Source organism: Poeciliopsis prolifica, unplaced genomic scaffold, assembly GCF_027474105.1.
Source record: "Poeciliopsis prolifica strain line A6 unplaced genomic scaffold, Auburn_PproV2 SCAFFOLD093, whole genome shotgun sequence".
NCBI lineage: Eukaryota > Metazoa > Chordata > Actinopteri > Cyprinodontiformes > Poeciliidae > Poeciliopsis > Poeciliopsis prolifica.
In genome coordinates this window covers 496797-511369 of record NW_026562468.1, presented here as the reverse complement: position 1 = coordinate 511369, position 14573 = coordinate 496797, and the positions used below count along the sequence as shown (strand labels likewise).

Here is a 14573-nt window from a genome sequence, read left to right as displayed (position 1 = left end):
AATAACAGATAAATAAGAAATTACATGACACAGGTCTTTTTCTACATGTTTCTGAACTGACCCTGACTTTAGATTTTTTTTAAAAAGTGAGTTATTTCAACGAATTTAAATAAACTTTAAATTCTGGAGGCAAATATTCAGTCACAATTGGACTCCCCTTTTGGAACAATTTCAGCTTGTTGAGTTTAGCAAATTCCATAAAAAGTGTCTGACACATAGCTTGTTAAGGAACTTTTACCCAAAAAATGTGACTGTAAGTACAGTCGTATTCAATAAATTAGAATATGCATTCAAACGAGGCCCATTTGTCAGATTAAATGTACCTTTTGAAAATAACATTTATTTTCTAAATAAATGCTACTCATTAGAAGTATTAAATCATTTTCATTAAGCCCAAATTTCTATTTTTAAATATAGCTTTTTCTTGTATTTTATGTTGTATTATGTTGTTTTTAAGTTATTTAAGTGTCTATAGGTCTGTATTATTATTATTATTATTGTTTTCAAAATGTTATAATTTTAAATGTCTTGATCTCATTACTTGTATATAAAAAAATCACAAATAACAAATAAAGGCTTTCAAACATTCTTCTGTGTGTCATTAACTTATATAATGGGTTTCACTTTAGTAATAAAGTTACAGAATTACATGTTATTTTTAGTAATATTCCAATTTATTGAATGGAACCCATTCTAGACAGAACGGGTCTGTATAGATTTGACCATGTATTTGTAAGTAACTATTAAAACGATTTCAGCTGTTATATTGAACAAACTCCATGTATAAAAGACTTCAGACGAAGTATAATATTTTTACCAGAACTTTATAAGATGACAAAATGCGAAGAGGATACAAACTGATAAGCTGTAGTATTGCTTTTTTATCTACTGACAGATTCAGAATCTTGAATTACTTCATTAATAAACAAAAGAAAATAGGATGTTTTTAATAAGACATTGTGCCTTCCAGGGTTGTTTCTGGTGTAGGACAGACACCGTAAGTAACAAACAATACTATCTAATATCTGGACAATATGGGGATACAAATTTGCTTTTTGTTCTTCTACAAGGTTTTTATTTTATATATTTGTAAAACTTTCTCCCAGTAATATTTTAAATCTGTGGGAGACAGAGTGTGGTCCACTCACAGCTGGTTTTGTGTCTGCTGCTAAACAGCCGGTGACCTCACGGCGCCATATTAAAATGCTCCCTCCTGTCTGCCTGTGAGCTTGTAGCTTAGCAGCAGCGGCTAGCCACCACTCTGCCTTTTACATCCTCAACCCTGAGAAGAGGGCAACGACGTGATGGAAATTGACTCGCTTGAAGAGGCGCTCAGAGGTCACAAATCCAATTTCGCTTTCTTCGTTTTGATTAAAAACGCCTCGTAAAACAGAAGTTTCGAAATAGTTGTTTTTCTAAAAGAAAAACGTGTTGCTAGCTAGCTACCAGTTTAGCTTTAGCTGATGCTAACATAACAAGTGTTTTACGGAACTGTTAGCCGTGCGTTCACGGTGTTCGGTACAATAAACCAACATGTTAAAATGATTAACCAGTACATTTAAAAGCAAATACCGTTTTCCCTATATTAAGTCGTTGGCTTAGGCTGACTTTTACAGCCTGGCTTCAGGTTTTGTTTAGAAACGTTTAGCGGTCGCCTGGTTCGGGCTAACTTAGCATTCCAACTTGGGCCAGTTTTAGCTAGAAAGCGCTCTGAAATAGATTATGTAAATAAACTAGGCGAATCAAATGTTCCCACGGCTTGAATGAGAAAGTGTAACCGACCACCTGCTAACTGATAGCATTTTTGGTTGAAGTAGGTGCTAACTTAAGGAAATTAAACATCCTGTTTTACGTCACAGAGTTACCACAATTGACCATTTTGCCAGGATAAAAGAAAACTCCTTCGAAGTAACAGTGTCAACAGTTTATGTATGTTGACACTACTGTCTCCTCTTTTTTGACCTCATTACAGATTTTGATAAGAAAGGGAAGAAGGAGCCTTCTCCCCTTTTGGAACAATTTCTATGCCATGTTGCCAAGACTGGACAGACCATGTAAGTGAAACTCACAGGCCTCATTTTTGCTATTCAATCATGAAAGTATGCATAGAAAAGTTGCTGATCAATGTATATTTCACAGCTGTTCAGTACAACTTAAAAGTCAAAAGAATGTTTAGGTCCAAGACAGACTTTTTCTTTTATCTCGAGTGTTTGTGTAGGCAGCAGGAGAGTTTGGATATTTCACAACTTTTAAGCCTACACATAAATGTATGCTAGGCAGAAAAAAAAAATGCAATGCCTATTGAAGACATGAGTGTATCAACGATGTTCTGTTCAAACTGAAAAGTGAGATTATTTTTCAGCAAGTATGAAATGACCTTCTGTGCTGTAAAAAATTGGGAGACATTATCATCTTGCATAGCTGAGCTAAGGATTATAATATAAAGGATTATAAATGATCCCAAAACTTTAGTTTTTGGTTGTTCTGATTAAGGATTAATGTGGTTTTATGGATAGGGTACAGAATGCTATACTTAAGTGTATGCTATAGATCAAGGGTCACCAACTTTTTTGATACTGGGAGATACTTTGCGGTTACAGAGGAACATGAAGGGCTACTTGTTTAATACAGACATAAATTATATTGGCTCAGCTTTTATGACAGTAATACATATATCATTGCATGCTGCCTGATTATATTAATGCTAGGGATCACTCACAATAGGTATCAATAATGATTTACCATTTTAGGTAGTTAATCTTTATTATGTGATCAGAAGTTCTCAGTTCACAAAGTTTTAAGTTTGATTTATTTTTGGTACTAAATTGCCCACAAGTGTGACTGAGGATTGTTGCAGTAGCACCTGCAGCTGCACAGCTGTATGCACTGTGCCCTTCTTGACATTTTCCTTTTTTGTAGCAGCTCCCCAGTACTTGAATTAATCAGCCAGTTTATCATTTAGTGTTTATTTCTTTGATCATCACTTCAGTCACCAAAATCACCAAAGTCACTGTGAAAACTAAAAACATACAAATATTAGAATTCTAAACATAACTTTACAATACAAACAACAAAACAAAACGTACCTTGCTGCTTTCACTGGCACAAACACTTGGTGTTCCCCAAACATTTTGACAGTTCAAGTCATTCATTGGCACAATGATTCTACCTGCTTTTATAAGCCTGCCCTCATTAGCCCTGGCAGCCGGTGAGGTACATGCCAAAAAAACCACCCCAAACCATTACCATTAAATAAACAAAATATAAACCAACAATGCTAATCAAAACAGACAAACATTCAAAAACAATCTGAAACATTTTTAATTTAGAAAATTTACCTTAAATAATTTAATTTAAATAGTTAATAAAAATACATTAGTTAGGTAATTCATTTTAAATAGGTCACAATCCATTACACTTTAAAATAAAAAAACAAAAAGAAGAGTTGTATTTTTTTATTATCGAACCCTCTTTATTAATCACAAAATTGTGGAGAAAAAAGATCTTTTGTGTCAGAAACATCTCATATGTATCGCAGATCACGGTCAGTCTTTGGGGACGTGCACGCCAAAGCATAAATCTTATTGTTCATTTTGCTTATGTTTATTTGGTGGCTCGGCGCTTTTTCTGTAAGGTAAAATGAATGAGTGGATTTTGATCCTAAGTTCTAAGAGCAGTTATTTGGATTACGACTCAGCTTTTTACGGTGTGCGCGGTTCTGGTCGGGTTGCCAGTTTTAGCCTTTTTGTGGTTTTGTGAACAGAAAAGCTGACTTGTCACCTGTTGGCTGACATCAGCAGATGTCTTGGGGAAAAAAGATCAGACAGATCCGAGGGTATGCACAAAACTATCACTGCACCTGACCTGCAAGAGCACAACCACCTGTCCAACACACATCGTGTGTGTGTCGCACAAAACCAGCACAAACCTAAACCACAAAAGTGGTGCACTTTTTTTTTCTTTTTTTTGCAAACAATGCTAAGTAATAAAGACATGGAAGTGAAACCTACTCGTGTGATCCACGGAAAGAGGATTCCCAGGCTCAGGTGGTGTCAAACGTCCAGAGGAAGAGGAGGTGAAGGAACAATATTTGCTTAATTTCTTTCTACTCTTTTGGGGAACATTTCAACTAGATTGTTTAACCCACAGTCTGAGACGCTTGGTAAGAGCGGCAGATGCCAGCCAGTCGGTGACCTGTCAGCTCTTCAGGTCGAGAAACATCAAAGAAGCTCATTAATCGGTGACCCACTGCTCACAAGGTGCACATCAGCTGTCTGAGTTGTCAGCAGTAGTGACGGGCAAATGAGGCCTCATTGGGTGTATGGCATATTTCCCAAACTGTGCCATTACTGTGTTGCTGTATCACTTAATGGGGACATCTGCTGGATTTAAAGTCATTCCAGGCAAATGCAATGAAGACTGGAAACAGACTGAGCAGGCTTCATTCACGTTTGTATTTAAAAACATTAGCTGCTGTAACAACATTGGGTCGAGGCAATAGGATCATTTACAAACTATCCCTCCTGCTTTTGAGAACACCCTTTCACAGGGCTCTAATGATGACGGTGTACATAGAAATTTACTTGCAAGTTTGTATAAGGTAGGGTAATGTAGCCATTGCGTTTTCCAGTAGTGGATCTTGTGATCTTGGCGTGTTCACCTCAGAGATGCATCTTTGAACCTCGATAATGGCATTGGTGGTGACATTTGAAAAAGCCTTGGTCTCTTCAGCTTCCATATCCAGCTGCTGCCACAAGTTATCATCTGAGAAAAAAATAAAAAGTATCTGTTACTAATTCATTTTAATTACATGAAGTGATTCGCAAGAAAATTAAAATACACATTTAACAGTCATGGCAAACCTGAACTGGGAGCAGATGGTTGAGTTGAAGGTAAAGTTTGGACATCTTCCATTTGTCCGTCCAGTGTTTCTCATTTCTGCCGCACAGTCTAATTTTAGTCTTTTCACTGCATCATTGGCTTTTGAAGCACTTACGAATCCCATTGTCTTCTACCGAGGATCCAGTAATGTTGGTATAGTCATTCTACTTAATGACTCCACGTTGCACAGTGTTTCTAGCGGTTTTCTTTTAAGGTTTTCCACAAGATTAATTGCAGTTTTCATGGTTACATTTAATGCATTGTGTTGCAGTGAGTGATCCACCATTTTAAGCACTGGAATTACACTTTCCACTCCCCCAGACTCTAACAGCTTGGTTAAGTAGAGAAAGCACACGGAATGTGTCCTCAATGATTTTGTAATCATCTGTAGTTAGCTGAGGTATGTCACTTTTTAACGAGGCCAGAGACACCAACACCGACTCCTTCTGTTCTGCCATGCGTTCCAGCATTAAATACATGCTGTTCCATCTGGTTGATGCCTCATTCATTAATTTCTTCACTGGTCCACTCATCTGTAACTAGACTTGTTCCAGCTTCTCTTTGGCTGTAGTACTGGTTCTAAAGTATGCAATGATTTGCCTTGTTTTATTTCTGATATCAGTCTCAATTGGGTCACATGATTTTAGAATTATTGAATTTAAAGAAAGCATTATGCAAATCGTGTGCTTGATTAGAAACTTTCTGACGCATCCAATCATGTTTGCAGTCACATCTGTGACCAGACATGTCACTTTCTCTGATATGCCCTACTCCTCTAGGCCTGTCACGATAACGGATTTTGCTGGGCGATTAGTTGTCTCAAAAAATTATTGCGATAAACGATAATATTGTTTGAAGACCTTCATACACTGATTTAATGGAAATTATGTAATAATACATGCGATTTTCTGCCAAAGATAGATGCACTTTATTTTCAAAAGAACACTTAACACTGGGACTAATGCACAAAATAAATAAAACAACCAAAAACAAAAAAATAAAATGGATTCTCAGTCTCCATTAACAATAAATGTACTTGAATAAAAACTAAACATAAAGCCAAAGTGGAAGTAAATACTGCATTTAACCAAGAGTGCAGATTATGAAGTATGTATAGTGTATTGCCCTTCAGTAATCATTAGATTTAAATAGAGAAGAATCCGATTGCCTGATGCAATAGTTCAAACTACAGGATTTTTTTACAGCGAATGACAATTTTAGAACGTTACACAAGTGACAATCTCAAAACGGATGTTATGGTAGATCGTTCTGTGTTACGGTAGATCGTTGTGGCCGTTCCGATCTAGATCAAGGATTTATCCAGACTGGGAGCTTAACGCAGCCTGTTGAACGTGACCTGCCGGCCAATCAGAAAGCGCGGATTCTCCTCGTGCTTTCTGAGGAGAAACGGAGGGAATCCCGAACAGCTGACACGATGCGACCCGAAGTCCAGCAGACATTGGAAACAACATGAATATTTATTCAACAGTTTGTGCAAAGAAAATATAAATAACTAGGGGAGGAGTTGGAGCGAAATTTGTACCAGAAAACCCGGTAACTTTTCAGCTGTTCTTCGTTAATGTGACATAAATAGGTTATAATGATTTTCATTCAGTCAGGACTGACACTAGCCACATGCATTGCAGGTAGATTGTAGTAAGGAATACATTAATGCCTGGTTTCAAAATTAGTGAACTGGACTTATTATTTTGTGTCCATTGTTGGACACCACGGTTCGATCGAACAGTTATACCTAGGATTTCTGTCAGCTAATGTGTCTCTCAGGTTTTGATAATGGGCCGACAATCGGCGACATAAGATGGTGCAGCGCGCTGGGCATTACACTAAGAAATAAGGAAGGGGGGGTCAGTGGAGAGCACCGGAGTTGAGCCTTTTTTCATTCAGTGTCATCAACAGTAAGAGAAAAAGGCAGGAAGAAACGAGATAGCCGATAATTGAAATGAGGTCGATAGTTTTATCGTGCGTTAACTGATTTATTGTTTTTTGCGACAGGCCTATACTCCTCCATTATTTATTTTTTTTCCCTTTGGGCCAGATTTTCAGCACTGTTCCACTTCCAACATTTATTTATAAAATGTATGGTTCTCATTGTTGACATAGTGACAGGTCACAGCCAGGTAAGTGTCCATCTTGATGGATGTCCACATGTCAGTTGTTGAGCTAACTGCAACTGCAGATTCATTTCTGTGGTCTCTGGCTATATAGTTAACATGAATTTACGTAAAAGCTATCTTTTCTGATTAAAAACTTCTGAACAACTGCTGCATTTCAGAACCTCTGTCTTCGTTTTTGTATTTCACCTCATGATTTATTTTTTTTTATTCCTCCAGGGTTCCATGGTCACAATTCAAGAGCTACTTCCTGTTTAAATTGGAAAAAGTGATGGATGACTTCAGAGCCTCAGCACCTGAGCAAAGAGCTTCGGTGAACCCAAACGTGGAGTCGGTTCCGTTTGAGGATATGAAAGAGAGAATCTTGAAGATAGTGAAGGGATACAATGGGTAGGTACTTCAGAGAAATATTACATCCAATAAATTATTGTAAAAGGGGTGTGTCCAAAGTGCAGTCCATTTGTGGCCGTTGGAGTGATGTCTTGTAGCTCACAACTGCAGTTCAAGAATGATACAAATTTGTTTCTTGAATTTTTCATTATTATAAATTAATACTGTGGGGAGAAAGAGAGGGAGATCAAATTAATTGTAAAAATAATCTGTATTTGATTACTAAAATGTTCTTTTTAGAAGCACTAATATTAATGCTGCTAAATTAGATTTTATGGTTTCAGCATAAAATAAAAGATTTGGAAATGTTTAACATTTAAGATTTTAAGGAGCTGGCAAGTTTATTTTGTAAAAGTTCAAAGAGCAGTCTACATAGTTTGTTTTGTTACCATAGCTACAATCTGATGCTGTGCGTTTAATTTTTGGGTTTGAGCTCTGTTTGTTCATAAATACATCTCAGTAAATTGCAGTTACAACTGATTGCTGAGGTTGGCCAATTAAACTACTCTCTCCTCCATATTGAAATGCAGTTAGTGGTGCTGATGTTCTTAGCAGGAAGCAGGACCCCAAAGTCAGATTCTGCTCTCTTGGACCGGCCCTGCATGATGGGCTAAATCCGCTGCACTGTGCACCTCTGCCCTGCACAAAGATGCGAAGTTCAGAGAGATTTAATTTAATGCTGCTAATGTATTTTTAGTGGCTCTTCCATTTCGTGTCTGAGTTTTTAATAATTGCCACAGAAACTGTTTTGGTTGCCCAAGCTTAATGGGACAAGTTTTTCAGATATCTACGCGCATAAACTCTAAATGGACAAAGCATTCGATTTGGTTTGATGCGTCATGTAAACGGAAAAATAATAAAATATAGTCACTCATTCTGCTGGTTTTGAAGTGAGCGCGAAAGCTCCATCGCAGGCTGAACCTGCATGATGAGTGGTTAACACTAGTTTAATAACCACTAATGCACTGGCCAACCGGGAACACATGCAAACACTTTAAATCACAGACAGAACCATGCGCTGGGCAGCGTGTTGAGATGTAAACCCATGCGCTGCTCATAATTCTTTGTTCAGAGATAGAAATTATTATCACTGCTTGCTGAACACACATCTCTGAAAGCACAACTACGTGTTAAACCCATCTTTTGCATAGAGCTGCGTAACCAGAGCTAACGTGGTGGGTTTTAATCTTGACTCCTACATTGATCAAAAACTCTGGAAGGAAAAATAAGTCCCCGCAGGGGATTGATATAAATATCCATACTGATCAGCCTTTGTCCAGTTTAAGTGAAAGGAGGGGCGCACGATCCAGGCTGGGGGTAAGCAGTGGCAGTGTACGAGGCAACACGAAGAGGTGCCAATGGTGTGTTTGGTTGCTCTCCCGGCTTTGTACCATTTAAATGCATCAACTATAAACATTTCTTTTAGGACTAATTCTGCTCTGCCAGTAAAACACCCAGCACAACTGAGACACTTGCAGTGGCTTATTTAAAAAATTAAAATAAACAAATTTGGCAATTTTTTTCTTTTCCCTAAAAACATAAACCTGTAATGCTTAACTTGGGGGGGAGTCAAGCAAAACATGGGGGCTTTCAATACACTGAGGAGAACCCTGCTTCAGATCTTTCACAATTTAATTCCAGCAGTGTGATTAATATGTCTTTTCTTTTACAAACGAACACAGGGGCAAAGGCCCACCTTCCAGCCTGAATGGAAACATTTAAGTCAAACTTTATTCATGGGTTTTAATGGCCAACCCATCTCGAGTTTAACCTAAATCTAAATAAGTTTATAACTGACTCATTTCATTTTGTTTTTATTTGTAAAAGGTTTGAAAAAAAAAACCTTTCGTAAAAGGCAATGATTCTGCATTGTTTATGATTTTAAGGTGACAAAAGCATAAATATTATGTTAGAAACTGTAAAAACAAAAGGGAAAAAAGAGGCTTTATTTGTCTTTTTTGTTGTTTTTTCTTAGAATCCCCTTCACAATCCAGCGATTGTGCGAGCTGCTCACAGAGCCCAAAAGGAACTACACTGGAACAGATAAGTTCCTTCGAGGCGTGGAGAAGGTTGGTTCTAATCTATGTCTGTGATTGTGCCTTTAAACTTTTCAAACAGTTGCTTTGTTCTAAATTGAGCTTTATTTGTTTTAGAATGTGTTGGTGGTAAGCTGTGTCCATCCCACTTCAGAGTAAGTGTATGGTGTATGCTAAAGAATCATTCTATTTTTAGATGCGTAAAAATAGAATGAGTCTTGTGTACAATCACATTTTTAATCTCGTTTTAATCCTTTTTTCTATTTTTTCCCAGGAAAAACGGATGCAGCACTGTTAACCGAATGAATGGAGTGATGCTTCCAGGAAATGCATCTGCTTTTATAGACAGGTTGAAAACTGAAGTCTTTTTTGTCATGGCTGAGTTTTCGTTCTTAAAAAGTCCTGTATTAATGTGTCTAAATTCAAAATATCTTACAGGGTTTGCCCCAGAAAATATACTAAGCCTGGTGGTGGGGCACCAGGCCAGTCACCAGCGTCCCACTGTGTTCTATATTTGAAATTGTTACATTGACACAAAATATAAAAACATTAAAGGTTAATCACATTTCTGGAAAATATTGTTGACGATGCTTAAACACACAACTACAGAGTCTTAACAACTATATAGTTGTGTGTTATGATTCTCTATAATGGTGCATTAAAAAATATATTTTTTATCACTGTTGTTAAATCCCAATTAAGTAATCAATCAGTGGATCTTCAAACACTATCTAATGCTGGTCACATTTAGAACCGTCCCATGGCATAAATGAACTAAACGGTTAACTACCCCCAGACCTTCAGGGATCCTCACAAATGCTAACATTTTAACATGGACCCAAGATCTGGAATTTTAACATTTGTTTCGGAAAAATGACAATAATGTTAAATTTTAATTTATGGTTTCAGCAGGGATACATTAAGACCTTCATAGTTAGATTGTTTTGCTAACATAGTTAGAATTTGACAAAAATGAATTTGTACTTATCAAATTCTAATTACCATAGATTACTTTTAGGTTCGGCTAATTAAACTTGACTGCAGGGTACGTGAAGCCTGGTGGCCTGCAATGCGTATGATGCAGTATGGGAACCTTTGGTCTTAAATTCATTAAGAATCTCAATTGCCTTTAATTAATTAAGAGGTCTTGCATTTTGTTATGGCAGGACCATTTAATGTAGGGCCATTTTTCTTGCTGGACTTCTATCAGTCAAACATTTGAGTCACAAACAAATATTTTCATTGCATTCTGTGACTCAAGGTGGTATCTTTGCCAGCTACCTGGCCAGGCAGTTGTGACTGTATCATGAGTACAGTTTTTGCTATGGTTGCTTGTAATGGAACAAGTTCTTTCAACCATCCTCTCTAGTTATAGATTTTTCAATCTTAAATTCTGTTAAAGATAATACAGATAACCTGTAACTATTTTTTTTATGTCAGGAAAGTAAATGGTCCAGGAACCCCTCGACCATTGAACAGACCAAAGGTGTCTCTGGCCAACTCACTAGCAGCCAATGGTCTGCCAGACAGCACAGACAACAAAGACCTCAACATGGAGCACGATGACAACAAAGACACCAGGTAGGACAGGATCTATAGAAAAGCCATCTGTCCTCTTCAACACAACCAGCAATTGGAATCTGTTTCTGTCATTTGTCTCAATTCCTCGTTAGCAACGTTTTGCCTTCAGAAGGCTCCCCAGGGAGCGCTGTGAAGAACAAACACTCAGACGAAGAGGAGGAGGAAGAGGACATGGAGGCTGAACACAAAGAGGTAAAGAGACTGAAGTTCTGCAAAGACGATGAGGAAGAAGAGCAGGAAGTGGAGACGCCAAGGTCCTCGGACAGCAGCCACCACTTTAAAGAAGCTGAAGCCATGGTTCAAGAGGAAGAGGAAGAGGAGGAGGAGGAGGAGAAGGAGGTGTTCAGCACTGAAGCTGCCACTGAGGAGCAAGGTAGGTTCTGATTGTATTCAATTATTATTTAATGTCCTCCCCATCAGACTTAAAAACAAAGGTTCTACTCTAAGCTGCCCAGAGTTTTTGGCTTGCTGTCAAAGTTAGTTTTAAATTGTTTATCTTCTTCAAAAGGTCCTTGAAGATGAGCTGAAAATAATGAGCTGAATAATAGACTACTGAGAATGTGATGGAAAATATTGAGGCATAAATTCACTGCTCCATCAGACCCACTAATAAATAACTGACAAAGTAATGAAAAGTTAAGAGAGGACTCAAGAGGATGGAGTTCTGTGTGCATGTGTTTGCATATATGTGTGTCAAATATATTTTGTATTTTTTAATTCAGTTAAAAAAAATATATATATATATTTTTTTATCTGTCCCGCCTACTGATTTAAAAAAGAGAAAAAGTTTCTGGTTGGATGATGACCAGCCAGGTTTGTGGTGTATCTCTAGCTGCTGACTACTGCTTTATAAAAACAGATAAGTGCATTTAAATGTAGCTGTATATTGTACAATTATAAAAACTTGTTGTACCTCCCCCCTTTTATTTTGTCTATCTTGTTGTTTAGAACCAACCAGGGGCACACTGTCTGAGAGTTGTGAAGGATCCAAGCAGGAGGAGGGTGATCCGGCTGAGAGGGAGGTACCGTGCGCTTCAGAAGAGGAGGGCAGCGACATGGATCAGGCAGACCAGCAGGCCCCCACTAGCGTCCAGGAGAACCAGGAGAGCAGCCGGGACGGAGAGGAGAGCAGCAGCGACCCGGTCAGCAGCAGCAGCAGCAGCAGCAGCAGCAGCAGCAGTAGTTGTACAGAGGAGGGGGCAGAGGCAGCCCAAGAGGAGGCTGCTGTCACTCCCTCCTTCAGTACATCTGAACCTCCTACAGAGAATGCCACCTTAAACACTGAGACCACCGAGGAGCCCATGGAGCAGGATTAGACTGAAGGCCACCCCTTCTACCTGCAGGCGCATGTGACCGTAAACCAGCCCGTTCTTTCCATCAGTGGTCACCATGACGACAGGCACCTCAAACACCAGATGAACACCTTGCTGAACACTCCTCCAAAATGGCTGCTGTTTTGGAGGAGTTCATTTTCTGGGCTCCAGAAATAATTTTTTTTCTACTGGAATATTTTACAGGTTTTTGTTTTAAAATCCAACAGGGTTGATTTTATTAGCCTTGGAATTTTTTTCCTCTATTTTGATGGTCAGTGAGTTTATTTTGACCTCTGTGGTTTATGGCTCAAGTTTTGGACCATTTTACTCCAACTTGTAACAGGAAGTAACTTGCCATTCTTCAGACTATTATCATTTAGGAGACTTTTCATAAGAAGTAAAACCACTTCTATGAGTTTTTAAGTGTTGATTTATCTTTAATCCACCAGGCTACATCAGCCAGTTTTTTTGTTTTTACAATTGATTTCTCAGTTCCTGTGAGATGAGAAGCTTTTATTTTCACCACTTGCTATCCTCATATTTCAAGCGTCTTTCTGCAGTGATACACTACCAGTCCCACTGAACTATACAGACATGCTCCCTTTTGTAGTAGCATCCTCTGTAAACTGAAGTTTTCTTGGATGCATACAACCATAATTTATTATGATTTCAGTTCAGTGACTTCTTCTCGAGTACGTTTTGGAGGTGTTTTTTGTCTGCCGATTGTAGTTCCTGAAAAAACCAGCTGTAAGTACAAAGATGGAGCGCTTTCTTTGTATCGTGATGTCACCACGTTGTTTCACCGACTGACCGATATCCAGTTTTTGGTTACAGTTCTACACCTGTTTCTGCAGCTGTACTTTTTTGATATTTAGAATTTTAAATTTCTGTAAAGTAATTTTTTTGTAGATTGTAATACAGTATGTGTTCACTGCCTTTGTGAAACAATATATTATTGTATAATTTCTGTGCATACTCTGAATGCTTTTGCTTTCAGCGCGGTATTCAGAAATAGCAATAAATGTTAACATTTTTAAGTGTGGTGGTTGTGCTTATTTATAGGGCTTAGAACTGTTACAGCAGAGCACAGTTGTGAAGGAGAAATAGAATATTCTATGTTTAGACCTCTGAAAAGCGGTGTATGTTTCCATCCAGCTGTTTTCTGACACGTCTCCTATTGAGGTTGGCGCCCATCTCCAGCTGTCAACGGGTAAAAGGTGGGGTCACCCTGGACAGGTCACCAGTCCATTGCAAGGCAATACAGAGACAGACGGGACAAACAACCAGGCACACACACTCTCACACCTAAGGAGAATTTATACAGATCAAATTTGGACTGGGAGGCAGAGCTGATCGAGCTGTAATTTCAAGCAAATGTTATGTTGAGGTAAGGTGGAGGAGGTAAGGCAGGAAATGATGGTAAGGGGAAAACATGGACATGTCCAAAATATGCAGGGCAGTGTGCCTGGATGACCAGGGTGGGAAAACACTCTTAACTTGCCTTTTCTGAGTTCAAGTGAACAATTCATTCATTCACTTTAGCCTGTGCCCTGACAGTTTGTTTTGATAATTGACTTGCAGGCAAGCCACTGGAAAAAGTTCATGAATGGTTCCAACAATAGATAACAGAATAACAAAGTGTATGTTTTCTTAAACTCCTCTGTCTGGATGACATTTTGAGCTGGCATGGATTTTTTTTTTTTTGCTGAGAAAAGGTGGACAGTACACCTTGCACTTCACACACAGATGAGGAAACCTTTGTCTACCACTATGGCCATGTCTTCAGAACGATGGCTAGCCAACCCTGACCCCAAAAGATTTTTTTGTCATTTATTGACCCCTGAGAGTGAAGAAACAAAGGTCACCTCAACATGCGAAGCCATTCCCATGGGACCTTGCATGAGACATATTTGGAGAACATCTCACTGTGGAGGAGAGGAGAAGCAGGAGTTTGTTTTGCATTTGAGCTAAGTACAATCTATTACCTGAGTATCAGGAAAATCTTTGAAATCATCAAAGAGGTCAGCTTGGACGTTCTGTGCATCCAAGCTGCTTGTCCTCTGGAGTACTGGTTCCCTGCTTTTGCCCATGTACCAACGCAAATACCTCAGTGCTCCCTGCAGCAGTGTTACCAGTGCATAGCTTGAGAAAAGGAAGTTTTTGTCTAACCTTCTTCTCACACCAGACTTATAGATTGGACCTAAATATGACTTTCAGCATTGATTTTAGGAACAGGCTCT

General features: G+C 38.5%; 1 protein-coding gene across 1 annotated transcript; it reads left to right on the top strand.

Moving 5' to 3' along the window:
* The first annotated feature begins 1198 nt into the window (after window positions 1-1198).
* Window positions 1199-13370, top strand: ppp4r2b (protein phosphatase 4, regulatory subunit 2b). Its single transcript, XM_055022963.1, has 9 exons — window positions 1199-1338; window positions 1973-2054; window positions 7233-7403; window positions 9379-9472; window positions 9557-9594; window positions 9714-9788; window positions 10880-11020; window positions 11113-11393; window positions 11969-13370. Exons 1-9 carry the CDS (start codon window positions 1305-1307, stop codon window positions 12334-12336), a joined length of 1284 nt encoding a protein of 427 aa, XP_054878938.1. The 5' UTR covers window positions 1199-1304; the 3' UTR covers window positions 12337-13370.
* Window positions 13371-14573: the final 1203 nt, after the last annotated feature.

Coding starts and splice junctions, on each gene's coding strand:
- ppp4r2b (XM_055022963.1), top strand. CDS start 1,305: ATGGAAATTGACTCGCTTGAAGAGGCGCTCAGAG. Junction 9,473..9,556: donor TCCTTCGAGGCGTGGAGAAG/GTTGGTTCTAAT, acceptor TATTTGTTTTAG/AATGTGTTGGTGGTAAGCTG. Junction 11,021..11,112: donor GATGACAACAAAGACACCAG/GTAGGACAGGAT, acceptor ATTCCTCGTTAG/CAACGTTTTGCCTTCAGAAG.